Source organism: Notamacropus eugenii, chromosome 3, assembly GCF_028372415.1.
Source record: "Notamacropus eugenii isolate mMacEug1 chromosome 3, mMacEug1.pri_v2, whole genome shotgun sequence".
NCBI lineage: Eukaryota > Metazoa > Chordata > Mammalia > Diprotodontia > Macropodidae > Notamacropus > Notamacropus eugenii.
Window position 1 is genome coordinate 310,040,058 of NC_092874.1, and position 25,339 is coordinate 310,065,396.

General features: G+C 49.0%; 1 protein-coding gene across 2 annotated transcripts in view; it reads right to left on the minus strand.

The window, feature by feature from the left end:
- The window catches only part of FBLN1 (fibulin 1), a 61,091-nt gene that overhangs the window by 29,959 nt on the left and 5,793 nt on the right, over positions 1-25,339 (minus strand). For both annotated transcript variants that reach the window (XM_072596608.1, XM_072596607.1), the window contains exons 2-7: positions 8,694-8,799; positions 7,043-7,175; positions 4,172-4,343; positions 2,852-2,914; positions 1,696-1,797; positions 1,002-1,139 (exon numbers count right to left, since the gene is read on the minus strand). In XM_072596608.1, the coding sequence (XP_072452709.1) occupies positions 1,002-1,139; positions 1,696-1,797; positions 2,852-2,914; positions 4,172-4,343; positions 7,043-7,175; positions 8,694-8,799 (714 nt within the window). The remainder of the gene's footprint in view (positions 1-1,001; positions 1,140-1,695; positions 1,798-2,851; positions 2,915-4,171; positions 4,344-7,042; positions 7,176-8,693; positions 8,800-25,339) is intronic.

The following is a 25,339-nucleotide window of genomic DNA, read 5'->3' on the forward strand; positions in this document are numbered from 1 at the left end:
CCCTGCCAGCTTGGTGTCATCTGCAGGACTGACACCTGCCCCACGAGTTTGGCCTTGGATGCAAATGTGGAACAGCTTGATCTTGCATTCAGGGCTGCCTGAGGGCTGGTCACTCAGCCTCACAGTGCATCCACCAGCAATCATTAGCTACTCACCTCCTTCTAGATGTACCAGGTGTTAGACCTGGCAGCCTCTGGGGCTGAAAAGACTAAGGATGAAGAAAGGATGGTGGGAGAGACCACCCAAAAGAGGACATTAGGGGTGTCAGCTCCAGGCATAATGTACACACCGGCCCAGGGGCTGGAGAAGGCAGGGCAACGCTGGGAAAGCCAAGTCTGGCTGGAATAAAGAGGACGTGTATGCCTGAGGGCGAGGGAAGCACCAAGCTGCAGACAGCATTGAATGACAAGCTCAAGGGCTACAGAGCCATCAAAGACTCTGACCACATCTGCCTGTGAAGAGGGTGATCATTATGACAGCATCTGGAGAAGGGATTGGCAGGGGACAGGCTGAGGACCAAGGTGTCTCTAACCACTGTCTGAAGGGGAGACAGGGCTGGAACACACAGGGTGGGAATGGAAAGGAGGGGGCCAAGGGGACCTGGTGGTAGAAGATAAGTGCATCTGAGGTGCAGGGCTCAGCCCAAGGGGACTCCGTCTCAAAGATGGTGGTCTTCTTGACAGACCCAGAAACATAGATGGAGCCAACTTCACCTTTCTCAGTTGCTCACATTAGTAGGATCATCCTGTTATCAGTGAGAGGGTGAAGTCTTGTACTGTGCAAGCAGAATATGCTTGGCCCTTTTTGATGCATTCCACAGGCTATTAGACACAATGCCCTGGGCATCCCCACCCCACCCCACCCCATCCCCGTCACCTCATGATGACAATGCTGTTGTTATCAGGTACACATGGGGGGCCACAGAGCATGGGTTGGCTGCACTGGGGGAGTGCTCGGGTCTTGCCTCACTCTGCCACAATCACCCCAGGGACAGGATCTACCTTTGCAAGTGTTGTCTTCCATGAGCTCATAGCCAGTGCCACAGCTGCTCTCTCTTTGACAGCGAAATGCTCCCACTGTATTGATGCAGATTTCCCCAATTCGACAATTGTGCGTTCCAGTAATGCATTCATTGGTATCTGGGAAAGACCAAGGAGATTGAGGTACAAGTGACAAGACCATATAGGGATAATTTGGGAGATACTAGTACGAAAGGCAGGAAGTCAGAGTGGATTTGTTCCTGGTACCCTGCAATAGAATTGTCAGAACAAGTGACATTGTGTCCACAAAGTCCAAGTATTTTCCTCCTAGATTTCAATTGGCTGTTGTAGATCATGGGACTTTCATGAAAGTCTTCCCGAGGGGCCTCCAGGACCATGGACGTGAGCCTAGGACCACAGGGTGAGATGTGAAGGATGAGCTGTGATCAGGTTTCAGGCACAGTGGCCATGATGGGCCATGATGGTGTTGGCCACGAGGTAATGGATTTCTTTGGTTTTAATAGATCAACTCAAGAAGATGGTCTAATACCCCGTGAAGAGGCTGATCAGCACAGCTGGAGAAAGCACCTTGTCCATGAGACCAAGGATGCTTAAACAGCAAGGAAGGCCTGGCTGCTCTGTGGAGCAAAGGGAGACAGGACATTGACCCCCCACCCCCAGAATCCTGGGGCCCCTCAGTCCCAGGATGGATTACCTTCACAGGAGACCCCGTCAGGCAAGAGCTGATAGCCCACAAAGCAGGAGCAAACAACTGTACTTCCCGTGTCTCGGCACTGCTGAGTGCAGGGTCCCCCTCCTGAAACCCAAATGGAGTCATTGGAGAACACACCCATTTCCCTAGACCACACCTCCCACCATCTTGGTCTTCGTTATTCATAACAATCATGATAATGCAACAGCCTTGTGAGGTCAAGTATGATCATCCTCATTTGACAGGTGAGGAAACTGAAGCAGAAAGTGACCAAGTAACTTTCCCACAACCACAGAGCTAGTACATGTCATGTCTCAGGCTTGGATTTGGATCTTTTTACTGAGGAACCACTCTTCTTTTCTCTTATAGAAGTATCTACATATATTTTAAAAATTAAGAAATAATATTTTCCCCTAAAGCCCTTTCCAGACTCCTGGAAAAAGCCCCTTGGAAAAGTGAATGGTGGATTGAGAACCAAAAGGCCTTTCATTAAGTCAGCAGACTGAATGGTCTTCTCCTCTTTTGAGGTTGATCTGTAAGATGAAAAGGTTGGCTCAGCTGCCTCTGGGGAGCACCAATGAGCCCACCTCCTCCCGTGTCCAGATCACATTCCCACCACCACCACTGGAAACTCCTTGGGGAAGGGGCTGTCTTCATCCATCTTTACCTCTCCTCAGCTCCTTAGCATAGGGCTTGGCACATAGGACACTTAATACAACAGCAGTGGAATGAATGAGTAAAAGAGGGAATGAGTAGATGAATGGGTGAATCCTTTGTTAACAGATGTGTGCCAAGTGCTGGAACTACAGGAACCTTCTTCTGGGGCTGAGATTCCAAGTGGCCTAAGAGAGGGTCCCTGCCCTCACCAGACCTGTAAGGCTGGCCCCCATCCCTAAAAAGAGAATTCCCAGAGAAAGGGAGGTAAGGAAAGACAGCCTGGAGGATGAGGAGCAGAGCTGGCATGGCAGCTGGACCAGTGATGCAGCCAATCCACCACGGGTACTCATTAAGTGCCTATTCTGTGCCAGACATGGGCTAGGGGATTGGGCTTCCCCTGACCAGCCCTGAGAAGCCAGTGAGTTTATGGGTGTTGCCTGAGTCTCCTACACCCAATGCGCACTGAAGGAAACTCAAGCAGGAATCTGCCACCTTCTCTCACCTCTGCATCGGTCATGCAGATAGGGGTCTTCTTGGTCCACAATATCCTCCTCAGGAATTTTAGCTGTAGAGGGAAAAAAGAAGTTAAGGGTAACCCTCCCCCTGGACCTCATCTTCTAAGAAGAAAGCCCCAGGATCTCCTATTTCTGAAGAAAAAAAAAACCTGGAATTTTAAAGATCTCAGGACCTGATCTTACCTGGTCCAATCCCATTGTCCTAATTTAAGACAATTCAATAAGCATTTTTAAGTACCTGCAAGACAGCTGAGGTAAATGACTTGCCCCAGGTCACCAGCATTGGAAACCAAGATCTCTGGTTCTAAGACTGCACTCCTCTCACAGCACTGAGGAGTTTCTCTTTAAAGATGGAGGTTGGGGGGATTGCTGATGGGGTCATTTTCAAACATTAGTATTTCCTGCCTATAACAGGCTGTGCCCCACCTGGCCAGGCCCTCCTGGGCCTCAAGCCCCTCCTCAGATGCCAAGATCTCCTCCTCTCCAGCTCCAAATGTGAGGAACCTTAGTGTCCCAAACTGGATGAAAAGGCTGTTGACTCTCACCTTCAAGGACAATCGTGAGGAGCAAACATTGGAAAGGCATTCTTAAGGGTTTTGCTGACTGCAGATCAGCAGGAAATGTCAGCTTAGGTCCATCCCATACACATCACCTGGCACTGATCATGGGGAGGGAGCGTGGTGCGAAGGGTCAGGAAGCCCTGCCTCTACCACAAAAAGCTGTGTGACCCTGGGCAAGTCATTGCTCTCTAAGATGCCAAAGTAAGGAATGATCATCAGTCCAGACACCAGAGGCCTTCACGCCAATGGACTCAGGGGACAAGGGGGCCCCCTCCAACCACACTTCCCATAACTAGCTAAATAAATGACAGATGGTTAGGCAGATAGATAGACAGGTGGACAGACAGACAGATACACAAACAGGAAGACAGACAGATAGACAGACAGTTGGACAAGTGGACAGACAGACAGAGACAGATAGACAGATGGACATACAGACAGTTAGACAGACAAATGGACAGACGGACGGACAGATGGACAGACAGACAGGTGGATAGACAGGCAAACAGACAGTTAGAGAGGAGGACAGACAGACAGATGGATAGACATTCAGTTAGACAGGCAGACAGGAAGATAGACAGATGAACAGACCGACAGATAACTAGTGGGTCCACTAGGCATCATGCAGAGAGAGGAGGTCTGTCATCCAGTGCATCTGAGGGGCTGAATGAGCCCTGCAGAGCTCAGGACAGTGCAGAGACCCCTGGAGCAGAGTCAGGTGGCCAAGGGATAAAGAGAGAGCATTACCAGTGTCTGAGGGCACTGCGACGTCCCCAGGTGCTAGCTCTGGGGTCTCCTGGCCCTTGACGCAGCACGCCCGGTACACCAGGCCACACTGGTAGCCGATCATGAGGTTGTACTCGCAGCTCTGGCCTTGGGCCTGGGCAGCCTTCCCCAGCAGGCAGCAATGACAGCATTTCTACTGAAAACAAGGGAGTCAGTGGAGGCTTCCAGAAAAGAATGGAGCAAGACACCCAGCTGCAGGGAAGCATGGAGCAGGGAAACTCCAGGTTCCTCTGCAGGGCCCTGGGCCAGACCGAGGACTCTGAGGCCAGGGCTCTGTCTGTTAGCCTCAGCTGCCTCTGAGGTTGTAGCATGGACCTGTGAGGATGGACTAGGTTTGAATCCTGGCCCTTCTATTTGCAGGTGTGCTACTACTTTAGGCAGGTCACTCCTGTTGGCCCTCAGTCTGCTGATCTGTAAAACAAAATCCACTGAACCAGATGACCACAAAGTGCTTTGCTACTCTAACCCTGATACCAAAGAACCTCCTCTCCCAATAAGATGACCAGAAGGGTCTGGGAAAGACAGGCAGACATGACAGCAGAGACAAGGGGCATCTAGGGGAAAGAGTTGGGGGCAGACAGTGGCTAAGCCTTGGGTCGAGGGGATCGTGGAGGCTGACACTTTATAATCCTCATCTTGGTCCACAGACATCTCCTAGGACTTCTAATCCTTGTGGGCTCCACCCCTTCAGCTGCTGAGGGTAACCCTCTCCAGAAAGGAGCCACAGAGTCCACCCAAAGCCTCCACCCCTGGAGTCACGCTGCACCGGTTGAGATGTTTGCTCAGTAAAAAGCATTTACTCAAACCATAATAGCTTCAGATGGGAAAATTGACTTCAGGAGGAATTGATTTCCCCATCCAACATTCCCGGGACTCAGCCAACTGGACTCAATCTAATTTTCCAAAACTTATTTCCTCTTGGTCCCAATTCATCTTGACCCACAGTGGGAGGTAAGGAGTAACTGGAAACGTTCAAAAGTTGGTTCTCAAAAACAGGGATGAGGGCAGGCCCCATGGCTGAGGACACGGTTCCCAGGAGATGCCTTAACTGACCTCCCTGAGATCTACAAGCACAAACTCTGATAGAATGTTTTTTCTAACATCCTGTCTCCCAAAGGAACTTACAGACTTCTGGACGGATGCCAGTCTCATCTTCATCATCACCTGTGTGATGTGGAGCTCACTCAGGCATATAAATGTGAAACTTCTGGGAAAGAGGTAGTTTGACTTCAATCAGGGCAGCTGTCACTGAGCAGAACGGGCTCTTCAGAGGTAATAGATTTAAAGTGACTTTGATCTCAGGCTTGATTTCTACCTTGCTGACTATAGGAATTCTCAATCCTGGGTTGGAAATGAGCTGAAAGTTACAGCCATTCTAGCCAGAGAGCCTGAGTGAGAGCATCGAATCCCACCCCAGGGATTGGGAGTCAGAGACAGTGAACAAAGAACTTTCAGAACAAATTCAGGTAGAATTTGTTGGAATGACAAAGACAAAAGGGGACCTGCAGGATTGGGGGGAGGGGATAGGACAGCAATGTGTCCAATTCCTAGTGTTATTCCAGGTTACTGTGCCCTCACTACTCAAGAAGCAAATCCCCATCCTCTCTGGGCCTCACTCACCTTTGTCATCTTTGAAATGAGAGGAAGGAGCCAGACAGTCCGGAAGGCCCCTCCTATCTCTAATATCCCCTGTTCTAAGGGTCTACCAGCTCTAACATTTTATAATACAGAATCACTATCTCTGTATTTGACCAATCATCTTCAACATGGTATGTTCCTCTCTAGGTTCTTACTCACTGACCTTTTCTGGAGAAGATTCCACCCCCTATAAAGTCAAGGTTCAGGCACTAAGATGTCCTCGGCAGGATCTAGAATCTAGTCTACTGGCACAATCCCTAAAGGAAAGACAGTTCCCAAGGTGGATGTGTCTGGGGGCATCAGCCAACATGTGAGGAATGCACTCAGTCTACTCAGGGGCCAGGGAGGCCAGAGAACCTGGAATCCTGGAGTTGGAGACAAAAGCATCTAGCCTGGACTTTGACCCATTCATAACCACCCAGCCTTTCCTTGGAAGTACAGCCCCAAGAACAATGGAGTGTTGCGGATGGTGCCAACACTCAGGAATCTCTTCTGGACCATGGGACAAATGCCCCTGCATCTCTTCTCACCCAGAAGAGCCCATAGAGAGGGATTCCTGGTTCCCTTCTGCTCCACCTTGGAGATCTTGGGACCTTGGAGCTGGCAGCATCCTTTCAGGACACATGATCCTCCCCTCTTATCTTCTAGAGGAGGAAACCCAGGCCCAGGGAGGGGAAGAGATTTCACTAAAGTCACACAAGGGGTGTGAGTTGAATCCAGTTCTTCTGATAACCCGGGGATCAGCACAGGGAGGTCAGACCCTCCTCCCCAACAACCCCTGACCCTCATGACTACAGACCCAGCTGACTAGCATCCCCTCCTTTTCCTGACCCTGCATGTGTCTGGTAATAGTAGAACAGAGAACAGGACAAGAGGTGACATAGTGGTCTGGCCTCCGCCATTCCTACTTCTATAGGTCTGAGCCAATTCCTCCCCAGAATACAGCTCGGGCACAGGACACAGGAGAGATAGAGGACCATGGTCCCTGAAGCTGCCCCAGGATAGTGTGGCAAGAGGGGTAGAGAAAGGGGCGAAAGAAGGAAGGAAGGAAGGAGGAAAAGAAGGAGAGAAGGAAGGAAGGAAGGAAAGAAGGAAGAAGGAAGAAAGAAAAGAAGGAAGGAAGGAGGAGAGGGAGGTAGGGAGGCTGTCTCAGGAGCAGCCAGAGGTCCCCAGGGAGGAGGAGGGGCTGCTGACCTTGATAAACTTGGCTTCAAAGCTGGAGTTGTTGTGATGCGTGTCACAACTGTCCCCCTCATGGGCCACATTGATGCCCGTGGCACAATGGAGCTCCTCCAGCTGATTCTGGCAGCACTGCTCCTGCACCATCCTGTCAAAGGAATCAAGGGGAAGGGAGGAGAGGGGCACACATTTATTAAGCACCTACTGTGTACTAGACACAGTGCTAAGTGATTTACAAATACTGCCTCCATTGATAAGCGATGCCAGGAGGAGAGCACAGGTCATGTGGGCACAGCTACTGCAGCCCCAATTGAGTCACAGAACAGGGGATATCAGAGCTGGGACCAGACTCAACCCTTATCCCCCACCATGAGCTGAGGTTGTGGGATCAAATGACCTTTACCCTCCCTTCTCATCGGAACGTTAAGTTGCCATGTGATTTGAAAAGCAGGATGGTGACACTGAGGTCTGAGTCTCAGCTTATCCACTAGCCCACTGCCAACTCTGAGGGGCCACCCTCCGTGAGCCTTGGTTTTCTCACTTGTAAGATCTATCATCAATTAACAAGCACTCATCAAGAACCTACTATGTGCCAGGCACCAGTGATAGCAAAGGATCCGTTAATGGAGCTAAAGTTCTAGTCTCAATTGTTTATCTTACCTATCATTGGTTAGAGATTAAACACAGGAGCGAGCATGCACACACACCCTCATACACGCGCTATCTGTCTCTGTCCCTCTCTCTGTCTTTCTCTGTCATTGTCTCTCTGTCTCTCTCTGTCCCTGACATTGTCTCTCTATCTCTGTCTCTCTCTGTCTCTCTCTGTCTCTCTGTCTCTCTCTCTCTCTCTCTCTCTCACACACACACACACACACACACACACACACACACACACACACACACACACACACACACAACTGCTTAACCTCTGGGATTACCAGGGGCCCCTCTCAGATTCCTGACTTGGAGCATGACAGAGTCCTTCAATCCACAATCCCAGCTGGCCCTCCTTATCTGATGGTCTTTGAATCATAAACATTTGATCTTCCAACATCCCAGTAATCCGAGTTTCCTGTTTTTCTTGCTTTTGTTGACCTGCCCCTCCTCTGACTCCTCAAGAATTTGCTAAATTTTAATTTCCATCTCCTTGGTCAGAGCTGGGCCCCAGAAGGCCATTCTCAGTGCTGCTACAGTGGCCAAAGGGACCGGAGCAGGAATTCTCTCCACCCCAGGGTCTCCTCTGAAGCCCCAGGGAATCAGGAGCTCCTCCCTCTTTTTCTGGAGCAGGTAAGCAGGGGAGAAAGATGGAGACTGTTAGAATAACCCCTTTCCTTAAGTTTCACACACACACACACACACACACACACACACACACACACACACAGCTAATCATTGAGCACAACTATTACTATGTTGCCTTATGTCCCTTGGTCAACCAGGAAGTCTTTATGAAGCACCTGCATGTGCTGAACCCTGTCCTAGGTGCTGAGGAAGCAGGCAAAAGAGGGACGTTCTCTGCCCTCCCAAAGCTTACCCTGTACCAGAGGGACACACCCATCTAAGGCACTAGTGGCCCAGGAGAGGAACTTTGGTCTGCAAAGTCATAGGAGAGGAGAGGGAGCCACGGGGCGGTGACTATCACACTTTGGGGGGTGGGGCAGAGTACCTGCATTCCTTGGATTCCGAAGCATAGGGTATCGAACAGTCTCGTTTCTGGGTGGCCAACTTATGCCCGTCAGCACAACAATCTTCCATCAGAACATCTGCAGTTGCTGTAGGGAGGGAGGAAGTAGGTGAGCTTGATAGCATTTTGCTGCCTTGTGAACATCCACGGGGACAAGCTCAGGAATGGGGGCATCGACCTTTGGAGGACAGATGATGTCCTCAGTGCTGGGAGACCCTCCTCTGTTGCAGGCTGCGATCCCCTTATAACTTCTTAGACAGTTTTCTAGTTACTTTAAAAGGTCCCTGAAACTATGCCCAAAGAGCTATAAAACTATGCATACTCTTTGATCCAGCAATACCACATCTAGGTCTATATCCCAAAGATACCCCCCTCAAAAAAGGGAGAAAAGGGCCTATTTGCACAAAAATATTTACAGCAGCTCTTTTTGCAGTGGGATGCCCATATAATGGGGAATAACTGAACAAGCTGAGGCACGATTGTAATGAAATATTATTGTGCTATAAGAATGACAAGGAGGATGATTTCAGAAAAACCTGGAAAGAATTCCATGAACTGATGCATAGTGAAGTAAGGAGAACCAAGAAAACATTGTACAAAGTAACAACAATATTATTCGAAGAACTCTAAGTGACTTAGCTCTTCTCAGCAATACAATGATCCAAGACAATCCCAAAGGACTCATGAGGAAACCAACTATCCACTTCCGGAGAAAGAGCTGATGTTATCTGAATACAGACTGAAGCAGCCTAGTTTTCATTTTCTCTCTTTCCTTTATTTTTCTTTTATTCAAGTCTTCTTGTACAAAATTACTATTATGGAAATGTTTTATGTAATTGCTCATGTGTAACTTATATCTGATTGCTTACTGTCTCAGGGAGCAGTGGAAGGCAGGGGAGGAGGAATAGAGTTTGGAATTCAAAACTTAAAAAAATTTTTTTTAAAGATCCTTGCCCTCAAGGAGAACACTTTCTCAGGGGGTGATGGAGACAGGTCAGGAAAGGCCTATGAAGGTCACAGCAAAGTAGCCGAAGAGGACAAGTCTCTTTGGAAACACATTCCATATGGCGGGCTTGTGTCAAGGCTGAGGAGCAGCAAGGAGGCATGTTAGCCTGAAATGGAGCATACCCAGAGGGTCAGCAAGGAAATAAAATGGGAGAAGTCAGAGGTGGGAAGCCTGGATTCTGTATTTTGTCCTAGGGACTATAGGGAGTCCCTGAGGATGTTTGAGTGAGGTCAGATCCATGTTCTGCCTGGAAGTGGGGAGACCTCCACAGACCAGAGGATGGGGGTGAGGAATGCCTAGGCTGCAGCCCCTGAGAACCACTGTGGGGACTGGAGCCTTGGGCTACATGCACTTCCCTCTGAGGTCTGAGACCAGGACTGGCTCCTGATACACTCTTGCTCCAAGAGAGACCAAATCTCAGAGCTCCTGGCCATCCTAGGATCCCAGTTCCTTGCCAGACAAACACGTAAAGCCAGTCCTTAGAGATGTACAGAAAGTGAATCCTGAGGATTCCAATGACATCCCCTACAAAGGTGAATAAGGATGGGTCCCCATGCCCATCATGAGCATAGCAAGTGCCTTGGCTCTAAGGCCCCCAGACCAGATTAACTAAGTAAGGGGTCCCCCTCAAGGCTGCCCTATGCTCACCCCGATTCCCCAGCACTCAAGGGGCCAGCCAAGCTCAAGGTCACCTGCACCAGTCACTCCTCTTGGCAACAAACAAAAACTGAGCATCTACTATGTGCTAAGCTCTGGGTCTGCAAAGAGAGGCAGAAGACAATGCCTGCCCTCAGAGAGCTCACCATCTAGTTAGTGGGGAAAACAGCATGCAGACAGCTTTGTATAGACCAGGTGAATGGGAGGCATCATCACGAGAAAATGGAGAAAGACTTCTTGCAGAAGGAGGGATTGGACTGAGCACAGGAGGCAGGGCATTTTCAGAGCCCCCTTTCCAGGGGCCAAAGAGCGGGAGCCCTGCCTGTATTCACTTCAGTTCATCCTGCCCAGATCCCATTTGTGCTTGTCATCTCCATCAGACTGGGAGTTCCCTCAAGGCAGGGGCTGTCTTCCACCTCTTGGTGCATCCCCAAGGCTTAGCACAGTGTTTCATGTTCACTAAGGGCTTCCTAAATGCTCACTGACTGACTGACTGACTGACTGAGAATCCAAAGAGTTGATAAGAACTAAAGAAGGATCTCATCCAACTACACCATTTGACAAATGAAACAGCTGAGGCCAAACGGATGGTCACATAGAAGGTTGTGTTTTTATGATACACTTTTCACTTGATCTTGAGTAAAGTGGCCGGACCTCCAGAGCTCTGGAGCTTGGATATCCTTCATGATGCTGGGCAATTCATTTAATCTATCTGCCTCAGTTTCCTCATCTATGAAATGGAGATAATAAGAGCATGTATTTCCCAAGGTAGTTGTGAGGATTAATAACCTCAAAGTGCTATAGAAATGTCAGTTATTATTGTGGTTATGAAAGACCCCTCATCTCTGGCAGCAGGCCATCCTCCTTTGGGACGACTCTAATTGTTAGGATTTTCTCCCTCATGTGGAGCCTCGTTGTCTCCCTGTCTGCTCCTTCTGTGGCCAGAGGGAACCAGGCTACTCTCTGCTCCACTCCAAGTCCCTTCTAAAATCTCAAGACAGCTCTCAGGTTTCCCTGACAACCCTCTTCTTTGGGCTAAACATCCCCAGCTCCCTCTGCTGACCACATGGGGGCAGGGGCTCCAGTCCCCTGGACATCCTGGGGGAACCATGGGAAAAGAAAGGTCCTAGAGAGTTCCCTGGACAGAGGGCCAGCAGGGGAAGGGTCCTTAGAGACGAATAAATCCCCCACCCCATTCTGCAAACAGGTACCCGAGATCTTCTCAAACAAACCAGCCCTACCCTTGTCCTGTTTGGGCATGTGCCAAGATGACCCAGGTCAGCCTAGGTCCCCATCTCCAATCCTGGTGCCCCCGGCTGTCCTCGCCTGTCAGTCCCAACCCCTCCCCCAATCTTCCTTATTTACCCTTCTTGGCACAGCTTCCCCAGACAGCTGATGTGGGAACCTGGAGAGTGCTCCCACAGGTCATCCGCCTGCTGGGGATTTCTGGGAACTGACCATTCCCCTCTCAACAGGCCTTCCTGGGCTTGGAACAGAACCAACATAACATTTTTCAACTAATGAATAGCTCTTCATGGGCCAAGTTGGGACAATCCCTGATTGGTTGTGATTGGCAGCCATCCTAGGGGGGAAAGCTGGTCTTGGGCAGTACCTGTGGTGGTCACCTTAGGACACAGGACAACTCCCCAGGGAGCAGGGCACAGTTAGGAGGCTGCCTCCATCCAGGAAGGATCGCAGAGCTTTGCCTCCAAACCCTACACTGCCACCAAGCTAGCAAAGACCCTACCTCAGTTACATCCACTATTAGATGCTCACTGAACGTCAGGGGTGGGGAGGACTCAACATCCTCCTTTTATAGAGGGAGGGGAAGGAATTTGCCTTAGGGTACAGAGCAATCCCGGGGCACAGCTGGATCTGGGCAGCAGGTCTCTTTCCTGCCAGTTTAATGGGGTCCTGTTGCCATGTTCTGGAGTAGCAGAAATGCTCAAGGCAGAGGTCTGAGACAAGGAGGGAGACAAGAATCATCTTTTGTGAAACAGAAGGGGACCAGGCTGGGCCATTCTCCTCACTGAGCGTTGAATGGGAGAGGAGGCAAGTGGTCACTCTCCCAGGCAGCAAAGCCAAAGCTGCTCCAGGCATGGCATTGTACGAATATTAGAAAATGATCCAGGTACTTCACACTTGATCTCCAATGGAACCACAAAATGGTGGGACTCCTAGGCTACTGGGAGACAGGGAGCCGGACAGCAAAACCCACAGCAGCAGCCAGTGACCTCTGCAAGGGAATGTGAATGGCGGGAGGCCTCCCAGGGTGGCAGACGAGAGGACCAAGACACCAGGAGTCGCCCTGAATGGAAAGAAGGCAGGACTAGGCGCCCAAGAGCCCAGCTTCAAAGTCCTGGCTCTGGGGCCCTGAGCATGTCCAAGCAAGATGGACAAGATGAGCTAGAGAGTCCATCCCAGCTGGAGCCTAACCTCAGCTCTGCCAGTCCATGCCCTCACTCTGACCCTCAGTCTCCTCTTTTGTAAAAGGAAAAGGCTCAGTGGGAGAAGCTACCATCCCTGAGATTTTATACAAAATGATCTGGTGAAGGATGGCTCCACTTTAGGTTTCACATCATAAAAAGTGGCAATTGGCCCTCTAGAGCAAGCCCTCATCACTCACATGGACTATTGACATAGCTGCTGGGGTCCTGTCCACCTCAAGTCTCCACTCACCCACCAGAGACTTTCCTAAAACACCAGACCAACCACGTCAACCCCTACTCAATAAACTTGTCTGGTTCTCTATTACCCCTAGGACTCAATACAAGATGCTGTGCTTGACTTTCAAGGCCCTGCCTAACCTGCCCCTCCTCTCTTTCCAGTCTTCTCACTACCCCTTATTCATTCTCTTTGATCTGGGGACCCTGGCTGCCATCTCTCAACTACAGGCAATTCCTCTGGCTCTGCCCCATGCCTGGAAAGCTCTCCCTCCTCCACTCTGACCTCCGGCTAACATTTAAGTCCCAGCTACCTCCCTGTGTTTTCAGGGAGCTTTAATCATTTCCTATTTATTCTGTATGCCACTTATTTTGTATCTGTGTTTGCGTGTCATCTACCCCATTAGATTGTGAGCTTTTTGAGAGCAACAACTGTCTTTTGCCTCTTTGCTTGACACATAGTAGGTGCTAAGTGAATGTTGATCAATTGATGTTAGAATTTTGCCCATTTAGCTTAAAGGATATTAAGTTGCAAAGCTTTCCAGATGCTCCTGGTTGAGGATTGTTCCAGGCTAATTTCATCATGCACTACAGGTGTGTTTGGAAGATTAGAGTAATGCCAGCACATCTATCTAACCGTCCGCACTGGAAAAACAAAGTGGATGAAAAACATCTTACAGTACCAAAACTAGGGAAGCAACTGGACAGGAAGGCTGATACATGAGTCCATAAAGACATCTCTGTGGTACAAACACAATGGGCCCAAGGTTGAAGAGGGGGAGAAGAAACTGGATTGAATGATGACTGTGGAAACACAGTATATGGGGGAATCCCAAGCTGTTCATTGCCACAGAAGTCCAACTACTTAATTCCAGCACTCTCTAGTACCCCATGGCTGTGAGTCATGGAATCCTGTAACATCAAAAGATTAGAAACTATAAATCACCCAAAGGATGAGGGAGAAGCACAGGCAGGGTTTAAACCAGCAGTCACAGGTCACCTACCATGATGACAACTATCAGGCCAAATATGGCAGGAAAGCCAAGACTGAAGAAGAGGTGAATGGGTCATGTAGCAAGTATGACAGACCCCAGGGCAGACCTCCTTCAACTACCAAGAGAGTCAGAGGAAGACCATATGATGCTGGGCAAGTCACTTAACCCACTCTTCTGGGCCTCAGTTCTTTATCTGTAAAATGGAAGGAGATGTCAGACGAGACCTCAAAAGTTACTTCTAGCACCAAGGCTCCTCTGGGCTTGTGTGGGGTAGATTCTCTATGGTGGGTTTACAGAAAAACATGGATGAAAATCCCCATATGGACCACAATCAGTTCCAGTGAAGGCAGGATCCCTGTCGTCAAGATCTCCAGTCCAAGAGCCAGCTTCTTTTTGGTGACCTGACGAGATCGTTTCCCTACTCGGCAGTCTCTTGTGGCTTCCTATGGCTTCAAGATTCCGATATCTTCGCCTCTGCTCAGCTTTTAAAACTCTTCATCTCCATCTTCTGGAGGCCCTCCCTCCCTCCTGGAGGCTGCCCAAGGCCCCTGAATTCCACCCTCACCAAAATGATTTTATATATCTTTTGTAGTGAGCTGTCTTGACATGTATTGCCTCACTTTTTTCATGGCTTCCAGCCCAGGGTCTAACACGTAGTAGGCCTAATTAGTCACCTTCATTCCAATAGGGAGGGGACGGGCTGTCCTGAAGAGACAATAGGTTTCATTTTTCCAAATATCAACAAATGCTGTGCGTGGGGGTGGAGATAGGTTGATTCCATCCCAGGAATTGATTAAGAACAGATGCTGGTCCAGCACTGAGCTTTGTTTACTGGTTCCGAGGCCAAAGTCAATACAGCAACTAACCTTTTAGCAAATGCTCCTTGGACCCGATGGATGAGACAAAGGAAGAGGCAAATACTGGGCTCTGCGTGGGATGGGTGCCATCTCTCTGCTTTAGCTAACGTCAGCTGGAAAGTGACTCCTTCACTGCTGCCCTCCTTGCTCACCAAACTCCAACGTAGGGAGGACACAAAAAGTCATTTAGGAATGACAACCAAGATGTGGAATTAGGGTTAGCACTGGAACTGAAGTCAGGAAGACCTGAGTTCAAATCCCTCCTCAGATACTTCCTGGCTAGGTAACTTTGGTTGAGTCACTACCCTTTGCCTGCCTCACTTTGCTGATGCATAAATAATAATAATTTTAATGATAATAACACCTACCTCCCTGTGTGACTGTGCCTTCTAAAACTTAACAGCATGATAGCAATGCACCCCAATTCAGACAGCCCCAACACGTGCCATGTCATGACAAGGGAATTGAAACTCCAGAACAAAGGGCCAAAGGAGAAGGGTGGAGTGGAGGTTCGGCTCCAGGGAAGGGAGACTTCAGAAGACACTACCAATGGAGAGCAGGGAGTGTGAGGGCAGGGAAGAGATGGCTACATGAAAGATCACCCCTTCCCTTCCCCCCTCCAAAGAAGAAAGAGAAAGAGGGAAAGGGCCCATCTGGACAACATCTCGACCACAGCTCTTTTTTTGCAGTGGAAGAGAACTAGACACCAAGAGGTTACCCATCAGCTGGGGAACGGTTAAGTCAGTTATGGAATGTAATGGACTGCACTACCACGATGTAAGAAATGATAAACGGGAAGGAAGACTGAAGTAAGCTGGGTCGAGAGAACAGTTACACAATCAATTGTATAAACTGGCTCAGAGTTACACACTTTCAGACACGGCCAAAGGGGAAATTTTATTTGATTTGATAACTTGCTGGAAAGAAGTTTTGGGGAGGCAGGAAAAATTGGTAGGAAAGGGAGTGGGGGAGGTTATAGCAATGCCAAAAAAAGGGAAGAAAATATCAGGGAAACATTGAAGGAAAACACAGAAGAGATCAGGAGTTTGGGAGCCAATGCAAATAGTCAAGACAGTTTCAGAAATAACACACTGAATGAAACATATATATACATATATATATGTAGATAGGTATATACACATATGTATGTATATGTAAATGCAAATACATGTATATGTGTGTTTGTGTGTGTGTGTACACACACTCATTTTAGTGGACTGATGAATTTTTACTGGAATGATAAAATTTGAAGTTTCATATACAATCCTCTTCTGTTCTTTGTATATGGAAATGTCTATGTTTGTTGGTGTTTGTTGAATTTAGGACAGCAAAAAATATGCTTTTGAAGAAGAAGAAGAAGAAGAGGAGGAGGAGGAGGAGGAGGAGGAAGAGGAGAAGAGGAAGAAGAAAGAGGAGAAAAGGAAGAAGGAGGAGAAGAAGAAGGAGATGGAGAAGAAGAAGAGGAAGAAGAAGAAAAGGAGGAGGAGAAGAAGAAGGAGAAGAAGAAGGAAAAGAAGAAGGAGGAGGAGGAGAAGGAGAAAGAGAAGAAGAGTGTCCTTTACATTGAACTGACATCTGCTCCTCAGTGACACCTGGTCTGGATGTTGGACCCACTTCTTCCTTCTGCAGATACCCCAGGATGTGTCTGCCTCTCCTTCCAGATAACAGCTGGCGCGGCAGTCACATCTCCCCAGTCTGCCCCACCCCATCTTTACTTGTTGGCATTGTCTTCCAGGAACCTGGTACCAACCCTGCCTCACCTCAATCCTGTTCTCTTCCAGATGTGCTCAGCTTGTTGATATTTTTGCTAAAATGTGACCCCCAGAATAGAACCCAATACCGAGATGTTGTCTAACCAGGGTAAAGTAGAGTGGGACTCTTGTCTCCTTTGCTGAGTGCTACACTTCTGTTAATGTGGCCAAATGTTTCATTAGCTTATTGGCAGCCATAGTACGGTGCTGGCTCACTTGGTAGCTGGAGCCACCACATCCCCTCCCTTCCAGGCCTCTTTCCCATGTCCCCACTGCCACTCCCATCCTGGCCTTCCTCAGTCATAGAAGTCTCTATTGAGTTCATTTGTACAATGGCATGGGTGCTTTCTGAAGGTCTGGTAGCCAGTCCCATAGTCCCATCTCTCCTTTCTGCTCCCCCAAAGGGCTTCCCAGCTGATTGACTTGTGTAACCCAAGCAGAGGACTTTGGAAATAATCCAATAATCCCTCCTAAATTCCAGCTTGTTAATGTTGACCTGTCAAGACCTCTCTGAATCTTGCCTCTATCACACAGCGTGTCACTTGGCTGTCCCACTGCAGACCATGATGAGGGGCAGGCTGGGGACCACAGCTATCAGAAGACTACCCTGAGAGACAGCAGGGGGGATACGGAAGAGGTAGTCATAATGATTGCCAATGTCATTGGCGCCATCAAAAAGTCAGAGCTACATCCTTGGAGTTTGTGCCCAATCTGCACCATCCAACACAGGGCTGCTGCTGAACTTCTGCACCCCTTCCCTAATCTAGGACCTTCTCAGGTTCCATAATTAAGCCCTCTATATCCTCCATCATAAAAATATATGTATATGTGCAATACATACATATACATACAAACACATATGTATATGTGTGTACATAGTTGCATGTATGGATGAATGGATGGAAGGATGGACTGGGGCAGGACCAAGGACAGAGACCATCGGCACAGATCTAAAGACTGGTGTAATCATGATAATAGCTGACATTTCTCAAGTGTTTTGAGGTTTGCAAAACACTATCCACATACATGATCTCACTGAATCCTCACAACAGCCCTATGAGTTAGATACTATTATCTTTATTTTACAGATGGGGAAATGGAGGCATGGTGCAGTGAGTAACCCAGGGTAACAGCTGGTGCAAAAGTGTCAGAGGCAGAAGGTGAAGAGAAACCAGTTGACTTCTCTGCCCCACTAGCCAGCCCCCACCTCACTCTATCCAGGTATCAGTCACTGACTAGCCACATGAACTCTCAGGCCAGTTGGGACTGGGATAGCACAGATGAAGCATCGGGCCTAGAGTCAGGAGACCTGGGTTCAATTCTCACCCTTTTCTTTTCAGATTGTGTCACAGGGGCTGCTCACAGGTCTCATGCCACTGCTGATTGGCAGGGGAATTTGGACCGGCTCCAATTCTGCCCTCCTTAGGTATCCTGGAAGGTCACTGCTCCAGGAAGACTCCATCTTGGTACTGTACTTGGAGTGAGTACCCAATCAGGGGTCCTGCACCTCAGCCCCCTGTAGGAGGGATCATGGGTGGGTGCCCTCTCAGCCAACATGATAACTCTCTATGGGGCCTTGGAAAAGTCACTTAAAAGATATTAAACTTGGAAGTCTTAGGAACTCTAATCAACACAAGGACCACCAGAGGATTCATGATGAAAGAAGCCATTCACCCCAAGAGAGAAGTGACCAACAGCTCAGTGCTATATGAGATATTCAGGGGGCACATGGCCTATCAGGGAATTTACTTTGCTTGACTAGGCAGCTAGGTGGCACAATGGATAGAGCACTGGGCCTGGAGTAAAGAACATGTGAGTTCAAATCCAGCCTCAGACACTTCCTAACTGTGTGACCTTGGACAAGTCACTTAACCCTGCTTGCCTCAGTTTCCTCATCTGTAAAATGAGCTGGAGAAGGAAATGGCAAATCACTGTAGTATCTTTGCCAAGAACATCCCAAATGGGGCCATGAAGAGTCAAACAACTGAAAGAAGCATGTCCCCCACAAAAGGTTTTGTTTTTCTGGCTTTCTCAGTAGAGTTAGTGTGGAGAAGAAGGTAGAGAAGTAAAATATTCATTGGAAAAAAAGTAAGCTCTCTCCTCAGTTTCCTCCTCTGTGAAGTGAGGAGAATAATATCAGTGATTCTCACCTCATAGGGCTGTGAGTTCAGTGAGATATTGTACATGAAGAGCAATGAACTTGGGGCTACAAGGGACTTCCAAGACCATCGAGCTCAACCCTCTCATTTTACAGATGAGGAAACTAAGGTTCAGGGAAGTGACTTACCTAGGGTCACATATGGTGGGGAAAGGTGAGATTTGAACCCAGGACCTCTGAATACAGATCTGTCACTCTATCCACTATAGCCCAGCAGAGCCATGACCAAGGATCCCAAAGAGTAGACTGATTTAAGAGTTCCAAGTCCTGGATGTGAATCCCAACTCCATTCCTCACACATTGTTGGAAATGCAGAAGAAAGAATTGACAAATTAGGGTAGGAACTCAGAGGCTCAATCCACAAGGTGTGCCAGGCACCCCTGCCATCTGCTATTGATACAAAGGCTTTCTTGGATTCTCACCCCCAGAGATGCCTCCACCCTCCACCCGAGCCCAGACATTCTCATTGCACACTGGCCCCACAGCCTCTGCTCCTGATGTCCCCATGGTTTTGCTAGCAGCCCGGCCCCTGTGGGGCATCCTTCATGCATACAACATACACATTACACACACCACACAGGCTACTTACAACACAAGCATCATACATGTCACACACATGTGCACCACATCACATGCCACACATTACACATGTGTCATACCACTTACACTCACACATCACACATCACACAATATCTCACACACCACACACCATACCACATACATGTACACACCAGACTCACATCAGACATCAAATATACATCACATACCCCACACAGACATGTGCACACAGACCATGTTCACATCATACATCTCACACATGTGCACACATGTGTTCCACATCATACAAGACACACATGCATACCCCTTTGCCAGCTCCCTGCTGTATGTGTCTTCCCTGAGGAGCTCTGTCTGTGTCTATCCCCAGTGCTTAGAATGATGCCTAGTACCTAGTAAGAGCTTAATGAATGCTTTTCGAGGCCATCTAAGGCAGGAATGAAGCCATCCCTAGCCTCAGGGCATTGCAATTTTATAAGGACCATCAGATTTCTAGAGCAAGGGGGCCCTTGATATCATCGGGCCCAACGCCATCATTTTACAGATGAACAAGCTGAGAAGCAGTGAATTGGTAGTGGTCAGCCAACCAACCTGGAAATCTCTTGAGGGATTTGAACCCAGGCCTCCCTGACCCCAAGTCCCCAGGAGCACTGAGATCATGCAACCTCTAAAAGGCCTGAGCTTGATGCTCCTGTCCATGATGATGAATAGCTGGGTGGTGCCCCAGTCAGGACAGGCGTTGAGTAGCCCATCTGTTTGTTGGTGATTTGGCCTGTCTCTGTTCCACACAAAGAAAGTTTAGTCAAATGGTAAACATCTGGAAAGAGAGCCCTCCCTCTCCATCCTGAGCAGGTAAATATGGAGGTTCTGAAAAGAAAAAATGTCTCCTCCCCACTTTGATGGACCTTGAGACTACTTCAGGGAGATCCCAGGGCTTCCCCAGGCTTGCAGACCCGGGCAGGCCCACGATTCCACCCAGTCAGCCTTTAGTAAGTGCTTAAAAGAAGTGACTAAGCTTGCACAAGTGTAGGGCAAAGGAAGAAGCAGGGCGCTGGGCATGGAGGCACTGGCTCTGGACATCACTGGTGCAACAACATCCATCCCTTCTTGGAGCTATAGAGAAAGGGAGGCTCACCGGCCTCCCCATCCAAAGTGGGGACTGTCCCTGCCCTCCTGAAGCAAAAGAGCAGGGCAGAGATGGGACAAATGCAGGAGGGAGATGCCCAGCAATGTCGCTGAGAGGGAATTGGCCAAGGGTCAAGAAGGATGAGGTTTAAGCCCTGATAAGGAAATATCGTTGGCTGGGTGACCACAATGCTGGGGATACACCCCAGTGGATCGATGATATCAGCTCTGTTTGCCTTACCCCTCCCCAAATTATCTTATGAAATATGAAAAATTACTATTTTCTGCACCTTATGCAGCAAGAACTGCAAAGCTATAGAAATCCCAGGTGGAAATTATCTTATTGGCAACATCTGAGAAGGTGCAGAGGTAAGGCAGAGAAAAGAGGAAGGGGAAGTGAATAAACATTTCTATAAGCTGACTGTGTGTGAAGCATTTTATAAATCTTCTCTCATTGGGTTCACACAACAACCCCAGGAGGTGGGTACTGCTATTATCCCATTTTACACTTGAGGAAACTGAGGCAGAGGGTAAGTGCCTCAGGCTCACTCAGCTAGGATGTGCCTGAGGGAGGATTAGAACTTGGGTCTTCCTGGCTGGGGGCTCAGAGCTCTAGACACTTTGTTGCCCCCTAGCTATCTATCCACTCAGGCTCCTCCCTCCTTAGAATGGAAGCTCCAGGAGAGCAGGTCCTCGTTCTTTTTCTTCCCAGTGAGGTGCCTGCACACAGTAGACAAATGTTGAACACTTAGTGGTTCATTGATTGGACTCAGAAAAAACATAGCTTCTATTTACTTAATCAAATTAAAAAAAGAACACTTTGCAAAGGGTTGTGTAAATGCACACTCTCATCAGGTCTGGGCAATGATGCCCAGGCATCACTGACCTCCTCTGTAAAAGGAGAGGATCTGATCAGATGGCCTCAGAAGACTCTTCCACTTTAAACCCATGAACCTGTAATTGTGTGATTGTATATGACAAATTCCTCAAGAGATGCAAACAAGATGCCAACAACTGAGAACTGGAAAGGACCACAGAATATAATCAATCACCAAGCACCGATGAAGCACCTACTAAGGGCCAGGGGCTGGCTGGGTGCTGGGGATAAAGAACAAAGAATGATATCATTCCAATATCATGATATTGGAAAGGAGCTAAATTCTCCCACAGGGTGTCCTGAAGGATCTTCTTTCTGGGGTTCATTTCAAATAATTGGGGGTGATAAAGAAGGAGAAAGGCCTGCCTTCCTGAAGCATTCAGGTCAGGGCTGGCTGAAATTTCAGCAGGTGGAGAGGAAGGGAGGGAGGAATAAAGGAAGGCAGGAAGGCAGGAGAGAGGGAAGGAAGGAAGGAAGGAAGGAAGGAAGGAAGGAAGGAAGGAAGGAAGGAAGGAAGGAAGGAAGGAAGGAAGGAAGGAAGGAAGGAAGAAAGGAAGGAAGGAAAATTCTGGAGGTAGTGAAGTCCAGGACATGTTCAAGAGACATTGTGTAGTCAGAGAGAGCAGAGGTGGCTGGGAAATTTCTAGGAGGGCCTTAAGTGCCAGACTGAGGACCTTGAACTTCATTCTCTGAACAAGGCGTAGCCTCTGGAGATGAGGAGCAGGGGAGGTACCTCCCCCATGCCTGGGCTGATTCTCAGAACTCTTCTGGAGTTGAGGGCTCCAGAGCAGCTGAGGATGTAGTTGGGGGTGGGGTGGGGGGTGGCTGAGGGGCTCTGGTCACAGCATAGGTCCGGGTTGCTGGGCCAGCTGCTCAGATGAAGGGAAGAGGCTTCACCCGAGTGAGAGAGGTGAGCAGCTCCTTCCTGGCTCCTTCATAAAGGATTCGGGTTCTTTGATCATCTGTGGCTTTAGGCATAGCAGGGTGTGGGGGACCCAACATCTGGGGAGAACGAATCAAGCAGGAAGTTGGCTGTTCTCTTTGCTGGCTACTCTCCCCCACCAGAGTCAGATGGTTGGTGAGACTGGGGAAGCGCTGCTAAAGACCCCACAAAGATGACAGTCAGTGGCTGGGAAGGCACTTAGTGATGGTGGGAGGAAAAAACCAACTTCAATCCATAAGAAGCAGTTCTTAGAAGGCAAGAGGCCTGAGAGATTGTCCAGCCTGACTGCCCTAGGGCAAAGGAGGAATGTGAAGCCCAGGAAGAGGGACTGGTTCAAGGACCCCCAGCTTCAGCTGCCAGTGAGACTCTGCCCTGGCCTCAACTCCTCATGATTGGCACTCATCTCTGCAGAGCACCTCAGGCTGAAGATGGATACACATGTATGGGTGTACATATATATAGACACACATATACATATGTGTGCATATGTCCACATCCTTACATCTGAAACCCATGACAACCCTGTGAGGCAGGGATATTATTATCTCCAATTTACAGGTGAAGAAACTGAAGTTTGCCCAGGCTCATGAAGCTGGGGAGTATCAGAGGCAGGTTTTGAACCCAAGCCTTCCTGACCCAAGCCTAGCACTCTACCACGGCACCACCAAGCATGTGCACCATCATGAAAGATGAGAGCAGGAGAGATTTGGACCTGTCCATTGACCCCCACTTGTTGGACCAAGGGATGCCCCTGAAAACTTGAAAGGGCCAACTTTAGAACCAAATAAACAAAAAGGGGAAAGCCCTCTGTAGATTGCATTGGAATGAGATGGGTCTTGTCGCCCCCCTCCTTCCCCTGAGTGTCACCATCTGGGGGGCTCAGGGTCACTCACTGACTCTGGGCCCAACAATGTGACTGCGAAGGTCCCTTCCAGCTCCAAACCCACCATGCTAGGACATTAGGTCAAGAAGATTTTGGGTAAAGTCATCAATCTCAGCAGGAGGCTAACGAAAGCCAGCCTCCTCTCATCCCCAAGCTGTCCAGGGCTCACGCTCCTCCTCATCTTGAGCTAAGCTCAGAAGGGCACATCCCCAAGTGCACTACACCACGGAATGCCTCAGCTCAGCCTGGGGATGGAGGAGTTCAGAAAAACACCTGGCTGGAGCTCCCTGGAACACAGTCAGATACCCTTCCCCTTTGGCTATGGCCCATCTCAGCAGACCCTCTGCTGGATTCATGCTTGGTCTGCTCCAAACAAAACCATTTGGACCGACATCCAAAGCCTCTCTACTCCCCCTGCAGTGCCCCAGGCCCTGGAGCTGGACCAAAAGCCCTCTCCTTTCTAGAGTGGCCAAGAAGGAGGAGACCCCTCTGGTACTTCGACAGGACTCCAAAGCTGGCTCTAGCCAGTGACAGCACAGAATCCTCTAAGGGATCCCCAGAACCTAGTCTGACCTCTTCCTCTCAGCTCAGTGAGATGAGTGTGGGCTCTGGAACCAGAGCATCTGGGTTCAAACCCTGTTTCTGACACCTCTCCCCTGATGACATTGGTCAAACCTCTGCCCTTCTCTGAGCCTCAGTTTACCTGGCCTTAGCCCTTGATCTTTGGTGCTCTGATTCAATCCCAGATACTGAAAGCTGAGGCCCCAACTGGGGCAGGGATTTGTCTGGTGTCAGGAGCAGAGCCAAGTGCTTGGGGTCCTGTAAATCAGAGCTGGTGTATGCAGGCAGACCCCACTCAACACTGTTAGTTGTTTTCATGATGTCTGGTGGGCAGATGTCACCAGGCTGCTGGATCCAGGGAGGCTGAGTTGGGTCTTCCAAGCTCTGAGACTGATTCCCTAGCCACTATGCTGGCCTGCCTCTCAGGAGAGAAAGAGAGAGAGACAGAGAGACAGAGACAGAGAGACAGAGATCGAGACAGACAGAGACACAGAGAAAGAGATGGAGAGAGAGAGAGAGAGAGAGAGAGAGAGAGAGAGAGAGAGAGAGAGAGAGAGAGAGAGAGAGAGAGAGAGAGAGAGAGCGAACATCGACTCAGATCAGGAAGACCTGGGTGTGAACACAGCCCCGAAGCCTGCCTGTTTGGGTGACCCTGTTGACACTTCATCTTTAAGATGGGGGTAATGACAGCCTCTACCCCACAGGTTCAAATATTCTTGTAAGCTCTTTGCTAGATGAGGTCATGGGTATCAAACACTTCTGAAAGCTAGAGCCAACTGAATCACAGAATGGAAGCAGTATTAAGCTTTAGTGATACCCTGACACTGATGCCCCAGCATTGGTGCTCCAGCACTGATTCCCCCAGTGCTAAGGAGCCACAGAGTAAAGAATGAAAACTCTTGGAGGAAGGAGGTGCTCCCTTATGTCTGTGTCCCAGAGTCTAGCAAGGTCTGCCACGCTCATGCTTGATGAAGGTTTGTTGAATGAATGAATGACCTTCCACTCCCCCTGCAGCCTTCCTTCTTGGGAAGCCCCTTATTAAGATCCACAAATGTGCTGTTCTCGGGGCCTGGGTGAGCTGGAGGACTCTTGGGTCCCTTCACTCTGTCAGACGCTAGAATTCCAGGTGGGAAAGCACAAAGCATGGTCCCAGGGAAAGAATCATCCCGATTAGTCAGAACATAGAGGGAGTGAGGGGAATAACATTAAAATCAATCTGGAGAGTAGGGGCAGGCCAGCTTGTGGCAAGCCTTGAATGCCATCCCAAGGAAGCTTCAGGGGCAGAGGAGGAGTATGAAGATTAATCGATAATAATGTCTCCATCTACACTATAGGACAAGGTTGGAAGTCGTGGCCATGTCTGGCACATAGGAGGTGATCAGTGAGTGGTTGGTGAATCAGTCAGTCATAAAACACCATCGTCCTCGCTTCCTCCACTTCCCTGATAGTCCAATTCAGCCCGACAACAAGGATCGCCTTGACTTGGCATCTGGAGCTCAAGGCTCTTTGGAGGCTGGGTCTTGTTTTCAAAGCTGGAAAAAATCTGGAGACTTTTGGAGTTATTTACAGTCTCTAGGTTTCTGCTGCCTTCACTACA